Raw genomic sequence first — 22,311 nt, 5'->3', positions numbered from 1 at the left:
CGCCTAGGTATCTTCACAAGCTTCGTGTACATCGTTCAACGTAGTTGCCAACTCTTCAACATATATCGAACAAAATGCTGATTCCCAAGTCAGAACGCCAGAAGATCCACACCTACCTCTTCAAGGGTATGTATCTTTTTTTATAGTCACTAGTGCGCCGTGCTACGTGTTGCATCTCGTCCGACAAATGCTAATACCATCGTGGTTCAATAGAGGGCGTCGTTGTCGCGAAGAAGGACTACAATCAAGATAAGCACGAGGAGATCGACACCAAGAACTTGTTTGTAAGTATATTGCGATTTTGTTCAGTCTGTGGTTATAATCATAGTGGAGGATACTAATTCTCGATTTACATTCGTAAAGGTCATCAAGGCTCTCCAGTCCCTTGATTCCCGTGGATTCGTGAAGACCCGATTTTCGTGGCAGTACTACTACTACTCTCTTACCGAGGAGGGTATCGAATACCTCAGAGAATGGCTGCACCTTCCGGCTGAGATTGTCCCCGACACATACAAGAAGCAGGTCCGCTCTGCTCCTCCCACCGCTGGCCGAAGACGTTAGATGTTGGACGATGGGTATGCTGAGTCGATGAACAAAATGGAAGCTGTTACATAAAAGGTGTGGCATAGGGTATTGTGTTGGATAATCGATTCATGTACAAAATAAAATTATCGTATCATTTTGCAAAAGTTCCGGGGATTAATTTGCGATGGACGATTACTTGTACTATGTGCAACTAGTCAATTGCGAGAGATTTTAGAAAAAGATTCCTGCTCCTGTTTCCATAAAAGTTTACTGAAGGCGTAGCTACTACTACACTCAAATGTATCAGCTACATATATCTCAAGTAATTCATAGTTTCAATTAATAATTTTAAGACAGGTTCACAAACATTGAAGAATAGAAGTTATTATTTGACATTAGATTCTCATGTTATATTACAGCTCAGCAATTCAAAGCAAGCGTATACTCATTATTGGGTATAGCTTGCAATTCCAGGTTACGGTTTCACACTCGTAAGCGGCACCTTTGAGTTCTCCTCTGGACTGGCTGCCCCAGGTGAAGCTCTATCTCCTAATCTTGGCGTCGTAACGAAATCACCTATATTAGGCATAAGCCCGTTCAAGGGTGGAGGCGGCATTGGCAGTCTTCCATCAATTTGCATAGGATTTAAACCAGGTGGCATCGGAGGTGGTGGTCCAGGCATACCCATAAAGGAGAAATTGGGCGGTATCGGCCCAGGAGGAAACGGCGGAGCATTTGCATTTGGAGGAGGCCCAAGAAACGGTAAGAATGGGGGTTGCGGCATCATATTGCCTCCACCTTGCGCATCCGTCTCCTTGCCGATGCCACTGGGGAATCTCAATCCCATAATAGGAGGCATCTCACCTTGTATAGGTCTTCCACCTCTCTGCTGCATCGGTGGCATTTGAGGTGGCGGGAACGAGCCGGCACGGCCATACCAAGCACCACCCTGTCCATTTTGCATTCGCATCTGACGCGCTTGATACATCTGCTGGAGGATTCTGGGATCTGCTTGATCAATGTCGAATCCAGGAGGAGGTACACCGAGGCCTAACGGACCAGGCGGCATATTTCCGGCACCAGCCAAATGATTGTTGTCGGCTGCGAAGGACTTCGACCCAGAAGGGCTTAGCGGAGCAGGTTGCTGCGCAGGCTTCCCTGCTATTTCTTCACCTACAGAATGCGGCGGTGCAGATTGCTGCATTTGAGAGCGAGATCTCGCAGATCCACTCATTAATCCCATTAAAAACTGGTCATTTCCCCGGCTCTTATTAGGGAGCTCAGCACTTGGCGCAGAGCCAGGATTGGGTGCTTGATTTTTATGATTCGGGAAAATGCCAGAGGACAAACTTGGTGGCAGCGCCGGTGAAAGGGGCGTGCGGTTATCCACTGAAGATGGCTCTTTTGAAGTCAGAGGTACTGGGCTCTGAGCAGGACGGGTTGGTTTGTTACCTAGTATTGCCATAATACGTTTAAATCCCTCTTTGTCGTCGCTTTGCAAGATTTGCGGGACAGCTGGTTGGACTGCCGGATCGGAGACAATCTCAGAGCTCCGACTAGTATGGCCAGGGGCATGCTCAGCTCTTGGTGGCTCGGGAGAAACTGCAGTAACTGACTCGTTGGGATTGTCAGATCGGAAAAAGGAGGAGAATTTGGAGGCCCTTCCACCTTCTCCAGGGGATTTTACTCCTAGAGCGTCTAAGCTGGAGGAAAGCTCTTTCACATCGTCAAGTGACACAGCTGTCCCAAATGAACTGAAAAATCTGTCGGCAGAGTCTCCATATGCGCTTGTTGGCTTTGCATTTAAAATGATATCATTTTCAATAAGCAACTCCCCTTGATCCTTTGACTTTCGATCCATGTCGGCAGCCTTCATCCTAGCTTTCCACGCTTGGAATTCTTCGATCGAGTGCTCAGTAGACGTGTTAGCTCCAGTTGATGAGTTTCCCGAAATTGATGAAGTCGCAGGTGATATCTTGGAGCTAGAGGCCTTAGGGATAGCCAGATTTGCTAACCCACTGCTTGCAACGGCATTAGCAAATTCACTATTTGCAAAATTCAAACTGTCGCTATGATCAGCTGGCTCGTCAAGCCATTCTGGAGTCTTCTCCACCTGCCGCGCACCATACTTATCACCACGGTATTCTCTTGAGTTGTCATGTCTGTCCCATTCTCTCTCGGTGACACGATCTCTCCAAGATCCTTCTTCTCTCTTGTGATTACCAGTCGAGTCTCGTGTTCGTCTTTCGCGGATAGATGCAGCATCTGACCGCAGACCACGTTCATCATCTTTATACTTTCTCGAACGCTCAGTCGAATCAATTTGACTGTTTCGAGCGCGTCGAAGAGTGGAATCTCTTACATCTGAATCGGCATCACCAAGACGTCCTCCTCGCTTCCCAGAAATAATTCGAGAACTTGAGAATCGTTCTGCAGAACCAAGACCGGTATCTCGGTCGCGCCCGAAACGATCTGGCTTTGACACTGATTGCAATCCTGGTCTACACTCGTCTGAGTCTTTCTTCGATATAGCTGCTGCAAAAGATATTTTGGGAGGCCCCAGTATAATATCGTTTTGCTCTAAAATAAGATTAGATTTGTTAAGTCTGTGCTTGGCAGAAAATATAACTCACTCTTACTGGATTGTCCTTCTTCATCTTGCGAAGACCTGACGCTATAATCAGTAATTGGTCGTAATTTAAGCATTCAGTGAAATAAAACTTACAAGGCACTTTCAAAAATAGAATCTGTTCCGTCTGCCCCTAAGTAGGTTGCTTCTCGATGACCCACCAAATTCCTCTTATTTGCAGGCAATACAGCTGCCGCACTATTCGCAAATATATATGTTAGTAAATGGAAGAAAAATGCGTATGAGGAATGCTGTTACCTCATCCATTCTGTCTGAGGCTTCAAGTCTTCAGGTGGAGCACAGAGAGGCGATCTTGACAGAGCCTTGAGCTCATCAAGAGAATATATCTGGCGATCCATTAATTATAAAAAAGGCTCATTCCACTGCGTCCTTAGCAGTATCTTAATATCTTCTAAAAATAAATTAGCATTTACCCGTAAGCAATATCGTGCGATGGCGCCACATAGATCACACTCAGCATCTCAGTTCAAAGTCTGAGAAGCGATTCACTTCAATTCAAAAGCAGTAATTAATAGTGCATTAACGTACCAACAAGTAAATCTGCGAAAAAACAATAACAATGTTATGAATAATGTAGATGCTCTGGTGTGTCTCTGAAATTGATATAAAGCTGTGCAGTCTGGTATTGGTGGTGGGAGAAAACATATACTGTATATACTCTCTCTTTCTGAGAGCGTCTAAGCGCAGTTAGCAACTTCACTCAACATCATATTTCCAATAGCTATGTACCCACCCCAGTTAGATTGCTATATTTTTATTTAAAAACTACGGAAAAAGCTGTTTGATTCTTCAACTCATATAATGGGGAATATACGTTGGATTATCTTATTGGATTACGCTGTAAATGCGCCCAAATTCTGATCAGATTGAAATTCACTGCAAAAAATCATTTGCCATAATTCCTTTACTCTAGATTTCACGACTAAAACAATTTCCGGGGGATTTAGATTTATGCTTGTAACATGATATTTAAGATAAACTGCCATTAGCGTAGTGAGTTACATTGTCATCGTCATCTTTATCCTCGCTGCTCAGCTAACGATTTCGACTTTTCTTTGAGATAAATCTGATATATACTTAAACTTGCAAAAGTCAAGCATCAGGTTTCTTGTCCAAGTTATGTTGAAGTCGAGCATGTGACAGAAGAGCAGAAGATAAAGCTCTGGTCGAGTCCCATGATGTTGAAACACTTTGAATCGTTTGCACAATTTCAAATATGAATTCGTCTTCATAAATAGTTAAGTCCTTCTAGCAGTTAGTGAAACTGTGACACGACGCTTCAACATCTTTAATTTGATATATCAGACTATCATAATACGTACCGAGCAGCGTTTCATGGAGGAAATAAGCATATTTAACATCCAATTGGTCGCTTTTCCATAATTGTCAACTTCAGATGCAGGCAGCAAAGTTCGAAGCAAAGGAATATCGGAAGTATCGATTGTCGGACTTTTAGTCACATATTGCAATACACGATCAAATAGAAAGTGGCCAACATTTGAAAGAATAGGAATCATATTTGCAATTATTGTTAGTATGATTGAAAACCTAGGATTCTTGATGAGAGTCGGGTCGGAAGTAGCGTAATATAAACTGTATAGGGTTGTTCTTGTAAGATCCTTCTCTTTATAATGGGACTCCTGTATCCTTCATATTAGCAAACAGTTGGGGTTCCTAACAACAAAGCGGACACTTACATCGATCAAAGAGATTGAAGAGTTCAGAATTTTGCGCGCCATTCCTGCAACTCGGGCATTGAGACCAAGACATATAACAACGTAACTCAGACAATGACTATCAACCATGGAATTGACACTCACTAGCTTGCGCGAGACCATGTCAGCAATAGCAGGTAAGACAAAGAGAGGATCATACACCAAGTCCTGCTCTTGTGAATCAGTAAATTTTTCAATAACAGCTATATATTCCATCACAGTCTCGAATTTCTGATAAGAATATGCGCCTGATTTATTTGACAAAGTCTTTATACTGTTCCTGAACACTTTCGACGAAAAAGACATTTCGCAATGGCCGACAGCAAAATTATAAAGTTTTTTTTGTTCTTGAGGAAACGAGTACGATTCGATTCTCATTTCCGAGCTAATATTCACAGAAGCATCAAGTGAGTAGATAATTTCCAGAATCAGTCTATCTGCAGGATTATATGTTCCGGAATAAAACTGTAAAATCTTTGGTGTCATCATTGATGCCTTAGACTGCTCTTTGGGGTCCAGGAAATATAGAAAATGCATAGCGCAAATAATGTAATAAGGAAAACCACCAGACTCTTGTGATCGACTTTGATCATTATTCAGTAGCATCTGCAAGAACTTTTGGTATTCAAGATTATGAGGCTGCTGAGATGAACTCATCATGAAGGCTAAAGCAGAGCGCATAATACCATTATCCGTAAACCATCTCTGAATAGAAACTTCAATCACCGCATTCAGGGATTTTCCGACACCGAGAAGCTGTGAAAATTGGGAACATATAATACTCAGCCTTTTGATAATCATGATCTGAAGGTCTGATAATTGTGAGCTCTCGGATAAAAATCGTGTGACCGATTGTAGCGCAGACTTGATGTATCGAGTAGCATCCAAATTGGGAAACTTTTCCGTTTTGCCAGATATCAACAGAGCATGAACAAAAGCAAGTCTCTCAATTGACAACGTCCTGGGAAGAGCAGAATCAATCTTTCCGTATAAAGTAATCATGTTCTCATCATCTATCGTCAAAACTAGAGCTCTAATGAAAAATTTAAATTCTAATCGAATCTTCTCAGGCGTCGCTGCTATCTGTACTGTTTTATGTAAAATATCTGATGCCACTCCAACATTTTTATCTCTGATATCATTTATAAAAATCTCTTCTCTATCGTCATACGAGACCAAAGTTAGCGTCAGAGCATCTGCAAATAAGCACAGATCTGCAGTATCAAGACTAAGAATATCTGCAACGTGGTGCTGCAGGATATAAGCTCGCACAGTCCTGAAGTCCCGTAACATATGGCATATCAATGGATACGTAGTTCTGCGATGCAATTTTAAAGCTTCGCTAACAGTCTGAAGATCAAGGTCAGGCTCAACTAAATAACCCTCATCGATATACTTTGCGATAATTTTGCCAAGTTTTGTGTCTCCTGAGTCAAGAGCCACTTTGACTAGATAAAGGAAAATACGACTATTTTCTTTCATTAATGTCCCCAAAGAATCTTGCAAGGCCTGAACTAAGGCCATGATGATCTTTGAAGAAGTCGCAGACTCTTGCAAAACGCACTGCGAAAGAAGGCCTTGCAAATATTTTGCATTTAGCAACTGAAGTCCTTCAGCAAGAGCATTCGACATCTTCATCAAAACTTAGAACGAGCAAATCTTAAAAACAAAAATAAATTTTCTTACCTTGCTATCGCTCTTCCACAGATTAAATGAATCAGTGATGTACTTGTGAACAAATCCAATTTGCTGCTCAGAATCGACTAGGATATCACCACTGCATTTGCGAATGAATTTAAAATACCATTCACAAAAATCGGCAGTGATCTGACTGCAGTTATCGGGTCTCCATAAAAACGGTTTCCAAAGTCGTTCATCCATTAACGCGGTTAAGATCCATTTTTCAGGATGCGTCCCAGCATGTGACTTCTCAGATATCACAGCCAAATATTTGATGTCTCCTTCTGAAACGATGTCTCCAACAAGAGCACGAATGGAAAAAACATCTAAAACATTCAGGGGGCGCTTAGATTGATCCAGTTTTTGCTTGAAATGGTCGACATCATCGGTAGTAATAAAAATGTCTGTTAAGTCTGCTAGATCGCAAGGACTTGTGATACCGGAAGAGATTTTCTTGCGAGTAAATAGTGATCTCCACTTCATTTTTTCAATCTTAACATGTCGAGATAAATCTTGAGCTAGCTTATCAAACTTCTTCAAAATAGACTGAGATTTTCTATCTAAGCCTTTAGATTCTGATATCAAAAAATATGCCGGATGCCAGCCCTCTCCAGAGATTCCAAAGGAAATGAAAAGTCTCATCAAGAAACTCAAGAGATTCTGCTGGTCATCTTCCGACAGCTTGTCAGAAGCTGCAAGATACACCCACTGTTCGGTGATAGAAGCCAGCAACGGACTGAATGATTTGTGTTCAGAGCAGTTATTCCCATAGCACTTATTGAATTCAAGGCTATTAATTCGATCAATATACTTGAAGGGCGACCGGAGACATCGAGCGGCTGCTTCATCGAGTAATTGCCAAAGCATCTCTTTGGTTTTATCATCACACGTTGAGATAATCGATCGCAAGCAGTGTACAAAAGGTACAATCACAGGAACTTGACAGTGTTGGCGAAATAAATAGGTCTGAGAGGTAACACGATCTAAAGATTCAGTGACATCTGCGGAGATGTCGCTATCTTCTACATATGTCGCTAGTTGGAGCATATATGTAAAAAAGGAAAACCTCATACCGTCTGCATGGCTTTCGCGATTAGTAAAGTTTTTCTATAGTTTGCATATATAGCTGTCGTACCTGCTTTATTCCAGAATTTTTGCGGAGTCGGTAATGAGCTCTGCACCTGCAGCACATTACGAAGCTCAAGCCATCCAACTAAACCGAATTTCAAGGCTGTACCTGATTTATCACCTGAGTCCCCTTCAATAAATCTAATCAACAGCTGAGACAAATCCACTTTGGCGCCTGCTGATACTTCTGGAAACAAGTTAATATATAATTTCAGTAGCTTAGACATCACAAAGCCAGAATTCGGTGAGATAGACTTTGTGACGGTCGATGCATAACTCTGTAACTCTGGTAGTCTATGGAATACTGCAACCAACACTGCTGATCTAGCGGATTCCCAACCTCGAGAACTCATGATTGCGCAAATTCTATCAAGCTTTTGCAGGGTCTGCGCAATTAGATTCAAAACAAAATACTGTGTTATTGCACTCTTATGAAGTGCAAGGTCAAGAAGAGGTCTGTTTAATGGTGACGGAAGAACATTCTCTATAATTATTGCAGCAGGTGGTGATTCACCTATATCAAGTGACCAATCTTCCAGCACGGCTGGGATAGGAAGGGAAATAATGCTTGAAAAATAAGGAAACTTTTTCAAAACATCTATATCATTGGTCGGATCAATTTTGGTTAAAACGGACGTAGTGTATGCAGCCACCGTCTCTGGGCATGCTTTAAAAATGGAATTTAGCAGGGAAAATTCATCTTCGTCAGCAACATCAAGATGCTTTGTCAAGGCAACGAGAACTCTGTTGTAAAATTGAAACGATCTCCTAGACTTGGTAGCATCAAGAGTACCAGGAGGATACCATCCATTGTCAGGGTATATGACACCATACTCAGGATAAGTACATATCTTGACTAGCAGACTGAACTCTAGCTCATATTTAGTCCATTGCCTATTGTTACGAGTCCTGAGAACCCGGTAAATAGACACAATTCTGATCAAAACCCATTCAGTAAAAAATAATGTCTTCTGTCGCCTGAGAATGCTTTTGTCTTCTCCGTATTTGAAAAATGTTGCAACGGTGCGTATAAGCTGCTCGGAACTATCGGCAGTAGCATTACTGAGCCAGGGCAAAATAAGTGATCGATGACCCAAAAGATCACTTTTGCGAGTAAATGAACAAAATTCTAGTAGCACTAGCAAAAGTTCAATCATATGGTACCGCATTGTTCCGTTGCTAGTAAGGTGTTGACTTAGAGCACGTTGTTCATCTTCCTCTGATCTAATTTTCAGACTAGAGAGAATCTTTGAGTATATCAATGATGAAAAATCCAAAGCTGCATAGACCTCGTCTGCGTACTGGCCGTGCTGAAATTTTGCGAACTGAGTGAGCAATTCTAATACGTCGTTTACAGGAGCTGCTTGTTCAGTGTATAGCGAGCGGTAAACGATCTTATTGTGGTCCCCCAATAGGATGCGAATGATTCTAAGTCCCGCCTCTCTGCAAAGCACAGAGTCTGACATTATTCGAATGACAGTACTAATATAGATTGTCACATCTTTAAACGCAGGTGTATACACGGAGGACTGAGATTGAAAACAATGAGTAAAGAATACGGCAGATATTTAAGCAAACGTAACTTACCGCGCCTTCGCTTGCCCATACAGATGCAAGTTTATCTCCTAGTCCCTTTTCTATGGCAGTAGCTAAATCCCCATACGAGATCTTGCTTTGTACAGCCGGTGTCAAATTCGCTGGATGCCCTATGATTGCCTGAAGCTCGATTAGTACTGGATCAAGGTCGGCACTTCTTTTAATACTGCGGTTAGTGCTCGACTTTCGGTGCGGCATCTTTTTAGTTCTGCGTATACTTTGATCCATGCTGCTAAATTTTCGCTCTCAAAGAAGTTAAGAGAAATGATATGCAGAAAATGTAGAATTGCTGCTGCCTTGACGTATTCTAATAAAAAAACTTGCTGCGGCTTAGAAATGTCCGTGCGGCTCAGCAGAAAATCAGGACTAGCAGAAATTGAAGATATCTTCATAAATATGGATATAGCCAGTGACGTTCCTTGCAGGAATTTATGCCTTTGAGTTAGCGATGAAGGAAGATTGGAAGATTAATGGCATTCTTGCTGAGGAAATAGCAGCCACAGCATTTGAGACATATACCAAATGTCCGTCTCGGACGAAGCCGACAAGAAGATCAGATGGCACACCTGAATGGACAAACTTGGCAGCAATCGTCTTAGTGAAGGGTAGGAAAAAAGCATATCAGTTTAGATAAAGATCTAAAGTCTACACCGTAACAAACGCAGTGCTAGATGCTAATAGCTGCTATAGACAAGGACTCTTCTGAGCGTGAATGCGTTGCGCTCGCAACCGGAGTGAAGGCAACACCGGATGCTGTCCTTGGCACGGCACAAGGAAGAATACTTCACGACTGCCATGCGGAGACTCTTGCACTTCGATCATTTAACAGGTTTGTGCTCAATGAATGTATGAGATTAGAAGGGGATGAAGATTACGACTCGCCATTTGTTGCCAAAAGCTCTACCACATACGACGAGCTACTCTGCGATGAAGCGAAGCTAATGACGACAGAATGGCGGGCCAAATATAAGCTTGATGCCAGCTGGAAGATTTGTATGGTACTGACTGAGGTGCCTTGTGGAGACGCCAGTATGGAAAATCTTGGCGCTGGAGTTGAAGCGAACTGGGATGTTGAGCCCCTGACAATGAACCTCAATATGCCGATTAAAGGACGTGCGTTTTTCTCTGAGCTTGGAGTTGTACGCACCAAGCCAGGTAAGTGTAAACTAATTTGATAATTGAGTTTCTATAGCAAAGAAAAACAATATAGCTAACTCCGAGAGACAGGGCGGTCTGATGCTCCGATATCTTTAAGCAAGTCGTGCAGTGACAAGCTGATGCTGAGGCAGTTTACGTCTGCGATTCAATCACCGGTGAATCTAGTGGCAGATCCGGAGAATGCTTACATTTCTACATTACTTGTACCCGAGACCCGGTTTAATCCTGACTCTTTTGAGCGGGCCTTTGGAAGGGCAGCAGCAGTAGAGCTCGAGAAGGCCACAGGTGCTGGCTACCGCGAACAGCGCTTCGGCTGGACGACATTTCACAGCCAGCATGAGCATTCGAGAGCCGCTGCAGGTGCACAGGGCAAGCCAAGCAATGTATCGCTGGTGTACGTAGCGAATGGAGCAGGCATACGAGCAGAGGCGGTGGTGAAGGGCATCCGCATGGGAGCGCGCGGCGGCACAGAGGCGAGCGCGAGCAGCGTGTCGCGGCGGCAGCTGGCTGCAGACGTTGCAGAAATTATCTATAAAAACTCCAAATTCAAGTACTCGTACCGCTCACTCAAGGCTCTTGACCACCGACGGGTGCGAGTAAAGGCCTCTGCGCGGGAGGCCTTACGAGGATGGGTGCGGACAAGTGAGGATGAGTTTGAAGTGGAGAGGGTGCGGCTCAGGAGTACGACCGAGGATAGCCGAAGCGACCGCCAGTAGCCGTCTCCGCTACAAAAAGCTGGCATATTTCTGCAAAATCAAAGCCAGCAGATCCGGGGTCATGAGACAAAGCCATTTCAGCCGTACTCAAACGAATCAAACCACTACGCCTCAATTCAGCTTCACGAACCTGCGAACCCCGATTTCGCGTCGCCTCCGCCCTCTGTTTCCTCTCTGTTCCCTTCTCACGTGCTATCCCAAACCCTACTGTCGCTATTGCCAAGCGGATATGACTTCCGCTTTCGCAGTGGTCACGCGCGCCGAGGCAGCATAGCGCAAACTATTAGCGAAAAGAATCGTATGCGCGCGCACTCCGGCTACCGCATCTATTTTTCCGCGTTTTCGATCTTTTTGTGACTCAGTTCCCTATACAACTTTTTAGTTATCTTTCATATATTCTCTTACAGTCCCCTTTTTTCCACACTTCTCCTGTCCTTCTTCTCTCTCCTCCTTTTTCTTTTTTTCTCTTCAGTCCAATGTCCTATCACAGCTCTGCTGCAGACGTGGAGAAGACTACTTCCCTCGCCTCTGGCGACCAGTCCGCCGCCGTCGACGCTGCGTCGCCCGATGGAAAGCCGAACACCGCTGTCGACCTCGCCGCCCTTGCGAATGAGCTAGGCGTCGACCAGAAAAAACTTATGTGGAAGATCGACGTCCGTCTTGTTCCCATGCTTTGCATTCTGTACTTGTGGGCGTTCTTGGACAGGTATTACTTTTTCCGTAAAGACTCTTCTTTTCAGACCGCAAATAGCTAACTTTTTTAATGTGCAGAGTCAACATCTCAAACGCAAAACTGTTCTCAATGGTCGATGACCTCAACCTAACTGGAAACAGGTACAATACTGCTCTTACAGTATTTTTCGTGCCATACATTATTGCCGAAATTCCGGCTAACATCATGATGAAGAAGCTTAGACCCCACGTCTGGCTTTCCATCTGTATGTTTTTCTTCGGTCTTACTACCACCCTCATGGGTCTTTGTCAAAACTATGGTAGCTTGATAGTCTGCCGTCTCTTCCTCGGATTCTTCGAGGCCGGCATGTTTCCCGGGTGCTTCTATTTGCTTGCGATGTGGTATGTTCGCCCTGAAGCTCAGAAGCGTTACTCATTCTTCTTCTCCTCGACCACCTTGGCTGGCGCCTTTGGTGGACTTCTTGCCTCAGCCATTGGCCTTATGGACGGCAAACGAGGTTATCACGGGTGGCGTTGGATTTTCATTCTTGAGGGAATTATGACCTGCATCATTGGAATTGCTCTATTCTTCTTCATTGTCGATTTCCCTGAAGAGGCAAAATTCCTTAACGCCAACGAGCGTACCTTCATCAAGGCCAAGCTTGCGGTTGATGTCGGAGAGTCCCATATATCTCGCAAGATTACCGTCCGCGATGTATTGAAAGTCTTCAAAGACTACAAACTGTACGTAGTTGGCTTCATGTACTTCGGTCTCATTGTGCCCTCTTACGGCTACGCCTACTTTGCGCCCACTATCATATCTGAATTTGGCTACGGTAAAATTCAGACTCAGCTTCACTCCGTCCCTCCTTGGGTCGCTGCATGTGGCTTGTGTATGATCGCAGCGTTTGCTTCCGATTCACTTAGACACCGTTTCTTATTCGCTGTTGGCCTCACTTTGCTCGCTATCGTTGGATTCGCCATGCTTTTGGGAATTAAAGACAACACAAACGCAAAGTACGGTGCTCTCTTCCTTTGCGCCTCGGGCCTTTACTCAGCTATGCCTGTCGTCGTCTGCTGGTGTACCACCAATTTTGGAGGTCATCTTCGACGTGGTGTTGGTTCTGGATGGCAGGTCGGATTCGGAAATATCGGTGGTATCATCGCCACTTTCTCCTTTCTATCTAAGGATGCGCCCAGATATATTAAGGGTTACTCGCTGGCTATCGCTTTTGCCGCTTTGTCTATCATTTTTGATATCATCTACTTCATATCCATTAGACGTGAGAACCAGATGAGAGATAGAGGTATTGGTCTTGAGGCCTGGGAGAAATTGACTGACGATGATAAATATTTGGCTGGTGACAACAGTCCGTTTTATCGTTATTCCTACTAAGATGCATAACTATTTTCTTGCTTTTATGAATGTGATTGTCAATTTTCAATTTCTATTTTTTTTGCTGGCAACAAAAGTCGAGTCGTGATTTTTAGCGCAAAAGTTTTGGTTCTTTTTACTTTTTTGTGCCTTTTTGAATAGCTGTTAATTAATAATATCTACTTTCTACTTTTCTCGAGTATTTTAAGAATTTTTCCCTGATTTACAGAATATATACACATCGAATTGGTTATGAAATTAAAAATCAAACTTTTATGACTGTCTTCTACTGCCTTCGCTTTCTCTTCTTCGGCCCTACCAGACCTGCAGCTTCTCTTTCAATATCCATAATAGCTTCTCGTCGCGCTGTAGACACTGGCTGAAGCCAGTTTTTGATCACCTCGCTCTCCTTCACTTTGTCATATTTATCCATCTGTTTTCCCACTCGTTTCTCTATAGCTTGAATTCGAGCTACATCGTGCTCTGTGACAAACGATATACTCTCACCTGCTCTTCCAGCTCGAGCTGTACGACCGACTCTATGAATATAATCGTCTGCATCGGCGGGTACATCGAAATTAACTACCATTTGCACCTGAGGTATATCAAGACCTCTACTAGCGACATCGGTAGCGACAAGTATTCTTGCTGCTTCGGCTCGAAATCTGTTAAGTGAGTCGATTCTTTCGCGCTGTGATATGCTAGAGTGCAGTGCTGTGACTCTTATGTCCATCGTCCTAAGTATTCTTCGCAAAACATCAGCCGTTGTAGTGCGATTGACAAAGACAATTGCCGATTTCTTCTCATTTGCGGGCGATGATAGCAAAGAAACCAGGTATGACTCGCGAACGTGGCTCGGAAGCAGAATATAGCTCTGTGACAAACTATCAGGAGTTGATAGTTTACTATCTGACTGAACTTCGTGGAGAAACACCTTATGCTTTGAGCTGTCTTTGAGCTGCAATACAGCCGGAGTAATCGTCGCCGTGAACAGCAGCGTCTGCCGGTCTTTGACCTTAGTAGCCACACTCATACAGGTTTCCAAATCAATTGCAAATCCAGGCGTTAATAGCCGATCAGCTTCATCGAGAACTAAAAATTTGATCCTCCGCAGCCCTGCAATAGCCTCCTCCCCACTGCTTCGGATATGATCTGCCAGTCTACCTGGGGTGCCAATAACTATGTGAGGACGCTTCTGCAGCTCAATACATTGTGTTACCATATCCATCCCACCCACTATTACAGCTTGCTTCAAATTCATTGAAGAGCCAAGTGCAGCAAACTGCTCAGATATTTGCAGTGCCAGTTCTCTATATTTAACTAGTTAATTTCAATTTCTTTATAGCATATCAAACCGTTCAATACCTGGTAGGTGTTAAAATCAAGGCATATACACCATATGGGTCTTCAGAAAACTTCTCTAATATTGGAGCTGCAAAAGCGACTGTCTTTCCAGATCCAGTACGAGCTCCTCCAATACAGTCTCTGCCTGTTCAAAAATTTAGCTCACATAATATAAAAAGAATTTGCTCAATTTCAAACCTTTCAAAATCTCTGGTATGCAAGCTATTTGAATCTGAGATGGCCTTCGAATTGCCATAGCGTTGAGCGACTCCACTAATGATTTGGATAGACCCAGCGCCTCAAAAGAAGGCCCTTTAAAGGCAGCCATAGTACAAAGTAGTTCCTTATAGTGAATAATATATAATATATAAACCTCCTTTGCAATATTCTAAATTAGACATGACCTCGCAATGCTGCTTGCTTTCAATATTCTTTTACGGAATTCTGCGCGCGCTGGGAGTTTATTTAATACCTTATATTAGTCATGTGACAGATGAAAGTCCCGTCCCTGTCACTCTTTCGTGTTCCACGCTCGATGCTAACAGGCGAGCTTGCAATCATCTCTACTTCTTTTTGATTTTCGATCAAATATTGCATACATAATAACTTACGAGATTATTGCTATATCATCTTGAATTGTTCGTTATTAGATCAGCCGATACCTGTTTTCTTCATTCAATAATAACTGCAACATGGTAAGATCTTGTGCTGTCAGCAAGCCATTCTCAATTCATTTTACTAATCGCATGCAGTCTATGCGTATAATTCCTTCGGCGCCCTATGCATCGACAGTGCCAAAGCCTGATATAGCACGTGCGCAAATTCCATCTCTGCGTGATCATATGGTGTCTGGATCCGCACCAGCCCCGATCACCGATAGTCTCAATATTGCTAACGAAGGTGGTCACCCTCTTCAATCACATCTCAAGAATTGGGACCAGAATCAGCGTGATATGAAACTTGAGCATTTGCGAAGACTGTTTGGTGCTTACGAACCGGTGAAGCGAGTGATGGAGTTGGAGGCTTGCAAAGAGAGTCTTCCTTTCTACCCTGAGGTACTGAAGAGAGCCGATATGGTTGCCACAAGCGGCGCCCCTGGTGCTCGTTACGACATTGCTCAGGAGATTCTACTGGGAAGGGACGAAATAGTAGACTGGGAGGATGTATATGGAGGTATGTTTGCGTCGGTTACCAGAACTTTCGACATTTTCTAACAAAGTATTACTAGGCGTTGACTCGATTCCAACAGATTTCCATACCGACTTAGAGCGACGTATGAAGATGTAAATTGCGTTTCTGTATTTTAATCGTGTTATCATGCAAAATATAGCTAGTTAAACTACATCACATGCTCCGTACTATGCGCCCAATAAAAACAAAAAAAGCCCAATAGAAAACAACAGTCATAAGTTCGATTCGAAAAGACAGCAAAACACGCTGCAAACAACCTATCCAGAAACTCCATGATAAAAATGTACCTCTTGCATGTACACCCTAAACGCACAAGAATACTACATATATAATTCGAAGCAATTAAATGACCCAAGCGAACCAAACCCGGAGAGTAGTGATATTGAAGTACCCAGAAATAGCTCGATGACAAATTGCTGGAGATGCAGAGCAATGAAAATATAATCACACACTATTTTATATGATCACACATCCGCAACCTGCGTTGCGTGCTTCAGCACCTGGAGCGGTGCCGTAAGAATGAGAATTATCTACAGCACTACTAGTGCTGACGGTGACTGGGTGAGCAACGCGATCATTATCGACAATATTCTGACGCCGAGGACGAATAGCATCTGCGGCAGCAAGAAGACTAGAACGAGATTTTGCAGTCGGAGAGTTTGCTACCCCAGCTAATGAGACGGGCCGAACAGACATGTGCAGCACGTTGTACATATTTGAACGAGAAAGGTTCGAGTCTGAGAGAGTGTTAGCCAAAGCCAACTCCTTTACCTTGATTCGTCGAATCCTATAAATAAAACTTACCACTAAGGGTATCTTTGTCATTTAATAACCGCCCAAAATGAATGAGGCGAATGAAGTCAGTGGCGGAAGGTCGCTCGCCCCAGTCTAAATCAGTCAGCCACGTTTGCGAATATAAGTGACCACTACGCAGCATGCTGCACTCAAATATCCTACCTTCTTTCCAGTCGGCAAAAATACACTGCTTGAGAGTCTCAACAGATAGAGATTCCGGATCCCTGGCGGTTAGTGAGTGAGCTTCTAGATAATCATTGTCGATATTGAGAGCGTAGCGAAGCCCCGAGACCATGAGCAATGAAAGATGCAACGAGGCAACCGGGTCCTTGTCGGGCTCCGCAAGAGACAGATCCGAAAAGGCCGTCATCTGCAGTATTGAGAAAACTGGAAAACAATCTGAGTCGAACTGCCCGTGTTTGCGAATAGGAGGGAACTTGACAACAACAATAATCAGGCGAGCTAGCTTTTAGAACTTGAGGTTGCAAACTTAGATGATGGGGTCAGTCAATGCTACCCGCGCTTGTTGCTGTGTCATCGACTAAGCACTGATGTAATAATTACCGGCGCGCCCACCTCATCTGTTTCATCTACTCACACACTGCATTACGTTACCGTCACTTTTCTCATATACACTACACTATGTTACTATCACTTTGAGAATTCTGCACTTTAGTCATTGCAGTATATAAATTTAGTAGTAACATAATTACATAATTACAATTTTTGAGTTCTCAGTATTCGCGCATCATATGAAAGCTGCGCAAGATATTTTCATCAGCTAGCTTACCTAACTTTGAATCAACAGCAATACTATTTCTCTTAGCCTTTAAACACCCTTCCTACTGCTCAAGCTAATAAGTTTCGATGATAGTACCAACTTGGACCTTGCTTTTGGGACCGTCGAGATAGGCGATAGCGGCAGAGGAAAGGCACCATCCATCATCAACATCTTACAGTTTTGAAAATGAGCGATCCTGAGCCACCCTGATCACAATCACCGACCATCTTTGTTATTATACATTTGATAACCCAATCCTAGAATATGACCACTATTCCGTTGAATTATATAAGACATGGTCTTGATATCACTGCATAATGTGTGTGCTCCTTAAAGCTCGCTGTTGACAGATGGCAGCTACAAATTGTTTTAAGCTGAAGTTCTCACAGAGCATTCAAAAGGCTTCAAGTCACAAGTCTAAGAAAGTTTCTGTCATTTGCAAGATTGGGCTTAGATATAAGCTTTGCTTTGTCTACAACCTCAAAGTACTCCACCACATCTTATGCCAAAACCTTTCAGAAGCCTCACTATCCTGCCTCTTCTGCATAGCAATTGATGACTACTACAAAAAGTTTTGCAAAAATTCTATTGCTTTACTAACTCTTGTTAAATAAATAGTTTTAGATAAATAGAAGCAGAAATGAATTACATAGCCTAAACATGCTACAAGCCAAATAAAACTAAAAACCATGAACAAGATTCTCTACTTTCTAAAATTCTGTTATACAATCGATAATCTTAAGGGTCTGTCATAACCAAGCTGATGCATGTGGACAGTAAATTTGAATCACCATCATAATTATCATACATCAGTTAGACCATGATAGATATACCAACTTCTCCCCATATAATACATCAAATGAAGAAAAAAAAGGAAGATGGAAGATATTGAAGTTTCTCTTTTGACTTTCAAAAATTTCAACAGAAGCTACATAAATCAAATAAATTGCAATCATTCACAAAATCACAACAATCACTCAAAGCTGTTACATATTCTGCTTGCCAGTGAAGAATCAGTCATCACAAAAATTAATAAGCCTGTCACTCATATTGATGAGATTGTTTGTTGGGTAATTGGTGTTCATATTGTTATTGTTTTGATTTTACAAAATGCAAGATACAGGCTTAATATAAAGGCCATATAAGAGCCTCATAGAGGCCCATTTTCAAGTCTCAATCTATGCCTTGCTAAACCCTGCTAAGCTTTGCCAGGTGCCAGTCTAACCTCCTCAGGAGCCTCTTACTGACAGTGGTATGCAATATCCATCACTCCCACTTGATCCATTGTGTCTCTATCCATACTCATTTTTGATCCTAAATATCTCAACTGATCCCTAGCAATTCCTGTGGTCAAAAGGTCAGCAACCATATCATTAGGGCTGCATTCAACAGTACTGATGACCCCATCATTGATTACTTCTCTGTTGAGATGATAGCTAACCTCATTGCGCTTGATTCTTTCAAAATTGTGGATTTTTCGCCAACTTGATTGCTCCTTATTGTTACCTGAGGAATTTTGCTGATGAACTCATAAGTCTTTCCAGCCATTAGCCTCTCATAAAGCCAGTTTCAGATTCATATATCTGCCTCTGCAGCATATGCCACTGATTTTCGTCTCTTCAATTTCTGACTGACTGTGCCACCTCCCAAAACAAACTCATATCCAGAAGCTGATTTTATTTCATCAATATCAGTTGCATAGTTGGCTGGAAATAGTGTTCCAATGTCAGCAAAATGCTTAGAGAGAGGTTTATGAGGTGGCTTGAGAAGTGACTAATGCACAGAAAGATGCATTTTAATTGTCTATATATGGAGCATGTATCTCTTGTGTTATGTAACATTCACAACAATTACAATAACAATCTTAAAACCAAACAATCAACAAGCAATGCCATCAGCATGGATAACAACTGTATCAACTTTGCTATGTCTGATGCTTCCACTGATAGGCAGTATTTGCAAGAGGTTATGAGCCCTGACACGACTTCAGGACTCTGGCTTGAAGATGCCAACCCTTAATGTTTTGAATTACTCTTAGTGGGCCTTTGCCTTGAAGATGGTTCTCATGCAAAAAAGGGTCTGGTGAATGCTGCATGTCAGTGGGAGAGTCTGACATAGCAAAGTCTATCAGATAGAGATATTATCCATGTTGATGAGATCACTTATTCAGGGCTTGGTGTTAAGGTTGTTGATATTGGTACTGGTATTGTTGTTGCAAAAACACAAGACATGAATACTCAATATATACAATATAAGAGCCTCCTTGCTGGCTTCTCTTAAGGTTTCCTTGCTATCCTCTTCCTGGGCCTCTTCATGAGCTTCTTCTTGAGCCATTCCTGACATTAGAACATAATTTTCAACAAAGAGTTTGTGGAAAGTTGGGGGCAAGGAACTAACTGTATGACTTGGAACTAGAGATATTGGAACAGTACTCTCAATTTTAGTCTGTCAATAGACACGCTATCATTGTGTTGAAGGCGAGCTGTTCAGATTAAGGATTACTGCTATCTGAAGTGCAGTAATACCAGGAAAGTCCAGGAAAATCTTTAGAATATATATGTGAGTAATGAAGGCTCTCTTTGGTTGCAGAGCCTTTGACTCTCAACTTAGAGAAGGCAAGGCAACACTAGCAAATTTTGAAACCTTTGGGGGTAGGTTGGCAGGATTCATGGAGCAGCTGGACCAGTTGGGTGCCCAAATATGTGACATTTATTCCTCTGTCCTTCCTAGAACTTTCCCCGATGAGCTTTAGGGAGCAATTGCTTCCTTGGAGCAGCAGAAAACTGAGCTTACTGTGGCAGATGCCGTCAATGGTGTGACAACATATCTGAGGACACAAAAAGTCCAGGAGAAAACTAGTGCTAGTGGGAAGCTTGCTTGCAGCAAGAAACTTCAGGGAAAAAAAGGGTCTCTGTTCCAACTACCAAAAAGAGGGACACTGCAGGAGAGACTAGTCATCCAGAGATGAAGGTTGACATGGGAGCCACACCATGCATATGACATCTAATAGAGCATGTCTACACGATTGTCGACCTCTGAATTTGGTCTTGGAGGTTGCTAATGAGCAATACATGAGAGCTGTGGGCCAAGGCAATGCAGAAGGCAAGGAAAGGTTATTGACAAAGGAAAGACCTACAAAGTGGCTCTGAAAGATGTGTTGTGTGATCCAGATGCAAAGATTGGACTTGTGCCAACAGGAATGCAGGTCTGACATGCTTTGTGAGCGCAAAGGAAGGCTCGAAAATTCAAATTGGAACCAGGTCCAGATATGATGGGTGCAGTTTTGCAAGACAATTCTCAGTGGTTGAAGTGAATGCAGTAAATACAGTGAATGTAGTAAATGCACTCAATACTATTTGGCACAAGAGGCTGGGACTTGTCTCTGGTCAGGTACTTGAACAGATGCAGAAGCACAAATTGGTCAGAGGACCTATGATTGACAGTAAACTAGTCACATTATGTGACAGCCAGTATACTATCTAAAGAATAAGTCAGATGCAGCAGCAGCCATCAGCACATATATTGCTCAGTCAAATAGCAAGTTTGGGTTGAAGATAGCTAGATTGCACACTGGCAATGGTGGATAGTATATGTCAAAATGATCTTGAGGAATTCTTGCAGCATCAAGGGATTGAGCATCAAACAGCAGTGCCAGAAATTCTACAACAAAATGGAGTAGCAGAAAGAATGAATAGAACATTGATAGAAATGGCATTGAGTATGTTGATTGGAGCAAATATGTAAGAGAAGTTTTGGGCAGAAGCTGTCAGCTGTGCAGTACATATTATCAACAGAATTGCAAGCCAAGCCATAGAAAAGAACAAGACACACACCATATGAGCTCTGGTTTGGGAAAGAGCCTAATGTTTCATATTTTAAGATCTTTGGAAGTACAGCATGGTTTCACCAGCTAAAAACTCACGTGGCAAGCAAATTTTCACCTAAAGCAGTCAGAGGGATAATGGTTGGATATGCAAGCAATAAAAAGACATGTCGCATCTTGATTTCTTCACTAGGAGTGATCTTTGTCTGGAATGTTGTTTTCGATGAGACAACAGGGTTTGAATGGTTAAAGCTAACAAGACTAGTTCTTAATCCAGAGAGGGCTTTCTTCACTTTCAGTACAACAGTTAGGAAGTACGATTAGTTTTGGAAGATCATCAATCCAGTGATCTGTGAGCAGCAGATGATAGATCAAGTGGGAGTGAGTTTATAGATGATGATGAATCTAGAGTTGAAGATGAAGCAGTCAAAGATAAGATGGATATTAAAAATAGAGACTGGGAATTCTCTAATGAAAAAACAATCATTAGGAGCTTAGTGAAATAAGAATAGCAAGAAAAGAACAATTGTCAAATAAACAAGTCGATATTTTCAATTTCAATGCATATGATGAAGAAATGAACTTGGATAAGAATGAGCATCATGAAGATGAAAGATTTGTGATAGATAATGCTAATAAAAGAGATTGGGAGGAAGTAAGGTCAATGCAGACAGAATGAATTTGGAATATGCTGAGTCTGAAGATGACTTGGTTACAAGTTCAGCTCTGGCATGGGCTTTAAAAACAAATAGTGAGGCAGAACCCGTATCAATTGGGCAGGCAAAATCAAGTGCTGAATGGGATACATTGGAAACAGGCTTGAGAAGATGAGCTCAATGAAGTCTTTGAAAGAAAATCAAGTATGTAAATGGAGTAAGCTGGCTAGTGGTAGAAAGGCTTTACCTTCAAATGGGTATTCAAAAAGAAATATGGCAAGGATGGACAACTCGCAAGATATAAAGCATGGACTGTGGCTCATGAAGAAACTTTTGCACCAGCAGTCAGATTTGAGTCAATCAGAGTACTCTTGGCACATGCAGCAATCAGTGATTATCATTTTCACCAGATGGATATAAGGACAGCATTTTTCTATGGCAAGTTGGATGAAGAGCTTTACTTGCAGCCCCCACCAGGATGCTATCAGATCAACAGAGAAGCGTGG

The 22,311-nt window shown here is 42.5% G+C and overlaps 9 protein-coding genes across 9 annotated transcripts; 4 read left to right on the top strand and 5 right to left on the bottom strand.

Moving 5' to 3' along the window:
• Positions 1 to 25: 25 nt before the first annotated feature.
• Positions 26 to 884, top strand: V2V93DRAFT_374577 (40S ribosomal protein eS10). Its single transcript, XM_066911270.1, has 3 exons — positions 26 to 126; positions 214 to 284; positions 364 to 884. The coding sequence occupies exons 1-3, from the start codon at positions 75 to 77 to the stop codon at positions 559 to 561; spliced, it is 321 nt and encodes a 106-aa protein (XP_066763778.1). The 5' UTR covers positions 26 to 74; the 3' UTR covers positions 562 to 884.
• On the bottom strand, positions 842 to 3,884 carry V2V93DRAFT_374574 (uncharacterized protein). The gene is made up of 5 exons (XM_066911269.1): positions 3,704 to 3,884; positions 3,413 to 3,566; positions 3,251 to 3,352; positions 3,159 to 3,193; positions 842 to 3,105 (listed from the first exon to the last, which is right to left on the bottom strand). Exons 2-5 carry the CDS (start codon positions 3,511 to 3,513, stop codon positions 1,001 to 1,003), a joined length of 2,343 nt encoding a protein of 780 aa, XP_066763777.1. The 5' UTR covers positions 3,514 to 3,566; positions 3,704 to 3,884; the 3' UTR covers positions 842 to 1,000.
• A 383-nt stretch (positions 3,885 to 4,267) lies between these two features.
• On the bottom strand, positions 4,268 to 5,550 carry V2V93DRAFT_327878 (uncharacterized protein; the record flags this gene model as incomplete). Its single annotated transcript, XM_066907577.1, has 3 exons — positions 4,268 to 4,420; positions 4,498 to 4,815; positions 4,873 to 5,550. 3 exons carry the CDS (start codon positions 5,548 to 5,550, stop codon positions 4,268 to 4,270), a joined length of 1,149 nt encoding a protein of 382 aa, XP_066763776.1.
• A 976-nt stretch (positions 5,551 to 6,526) lies between these two features.
• Positions 6,527 to 9,661, bottom strand: V2V93DRAFT_78357 (ribosome 60S biogenesis N-terminal-domain-containing protein). The gene is made up of 3 exons (XM_066912789.1): positions 9,286 to 9,661; positions 7,706 to 9,227; positions 6,527 to 7,646 (listed from the first exon to the last, which is right to left on the bottom strand). Exons 1-3 carry the CDS (start codon positions 9,520 to 9,522, stop codon positions 6,535 to 6,537), a joined length of 2,871 nt encoding a protein of 956 aa, XP_066763775.1. The 5' UTR covers positions 9,523 to 9,661; the 3' UTR covers positions 6,527 to 6,534.
• Positions 9,662 to 9,742: 81 nt separating this feature from the next.
• V2V93DRAFT_360757 (adenosine deaminase/editase) lies at positions 9,743 to 11,168 on the top strand (the record flags this gene model as incomplete). The annotated part of the gene is made up of 3 exons (XM_066908142.1): positions 9,743 to 9,899; positions 9,985 to 10,449; positions 10,522 to 11,168. The coding sequence occupies 3 exons, from the start codon at positions 9,743 to 9,745 to the stop codon at positions 11,166 to 11,168; spliced, it is 1,269 nt and encodes a 422-aa protein (XP_066763774.1).
• Positions 11,169 to 11,406: 238 nt separating this feature from the next.
• Positions 11,407 to 13,369, top strand: V2V93DRAFT_78156 (major facilitator superfamily domain-containing protein). The gene is made up of 2 exons (XM_066912788.1): positions 11,407 to 11,874; positions 11,940 to 13,369. The coding sequence occupies exons 1-2, from the start codon at positions 11,645 to 11,647 to the stop codon at positions 13,234 to 13,236; spliced, it is 1,527 nt and encodes a 508-aa protein (XP_066763773.1). The 5' UTR covers positions 11,407 to 11,644; the 3' UTR covers positions 13,237 to 13,369.
• Positions 13,370 to 13,501: 132 nt separating this feature from the next.
• On the bottom strand, positions 13,502 to 14,815 carry V2V93DRAFT_327997 (P-loop containing nucleoside triphosphate hydrolase protein; the record flags this gene model as incomplete). Its single annotated transcript, XM_066907580.1, has 3 exons — positions 13,502 to 14,525; positions 14,581 to 14,704; positions 14,758 to 14,815. 3 exons carry the CDS (start codon positions 14,813 to 14,815, stop codon positions 13,502 to 13,504), a joined length of 1,206 nt encoding a protein of 401 aa, XP_066763772.1.
• A 283-nt stretch (positions 14,816 to 15,098) lies between these two features.
• V2V93DRAFT_374565 (uncharacterized protein) lies at positions 15,099 to 15,917 on the top strand. The gene is made up of 3 exons (XM_066911268.1): positions 15,099 to 15,254; positions 15,312 to 15,732; positions 15,788 to 15,917. The coding sequence occupies exons 1-3, from the start codon at positions 15,252 to 15,254 to the stop codon at positions 15,844 to 15,846; spliced, it is 483 nt and encodes a 160-aa protein (XP_066763771.1). The 5' UTR covers positions 15,099 to 15,251; the 3' UTR covers positions 15,847 to 15,917.
• V2V93DRAFT_374563 (uncharacterized protein) lies at positions 15,836 to 17,012 on the bottom strand. Its single transcript, XM_066911267.1, has 3 exons — positions 16,708 to 17,012; positions 16,555 to 16,638; positions 15,836 to 16,487 (listed from the first exon to the last, which is right to left on the bottom strand). Exons 1-3 carry the CDS (start codon positions 16,913 to 16,915, stop codon positions 16,207 to 16,209), a joined length of 573 nt encoding a protein of 190 aa, XP_066763770.1. The 5' UTR covers positions 16,916 to 17,012; the 3' UTR covers positions 15,836 to 16,206.
• Positions 17,013 to 22,311: the final 5,299 nt, after the last annotated feature.

This window comes from Kockiozyma suomiensis (genome assembly GCF_038497685.1).
Source record: "Kockiozyma suomiensis strain NRRL Y-17356 unplaced genomic scaffold V2V93scaffold_14, whole genome shotgun sequence".
NCBI classification, from domain to species: domain Eukaryota; kingdom Fungi; phylum Ascomycota; class Lipomycetes; order Lipomycetales; family Lipomycetaceae; genus Kockiozyma; species Kockiozyma suomiensis.
The sequence above is the reverse complement of the archived record's forward strand: the minus strand, read 5'-3'. Positions and strand labels throughout refer to the sequence as shown.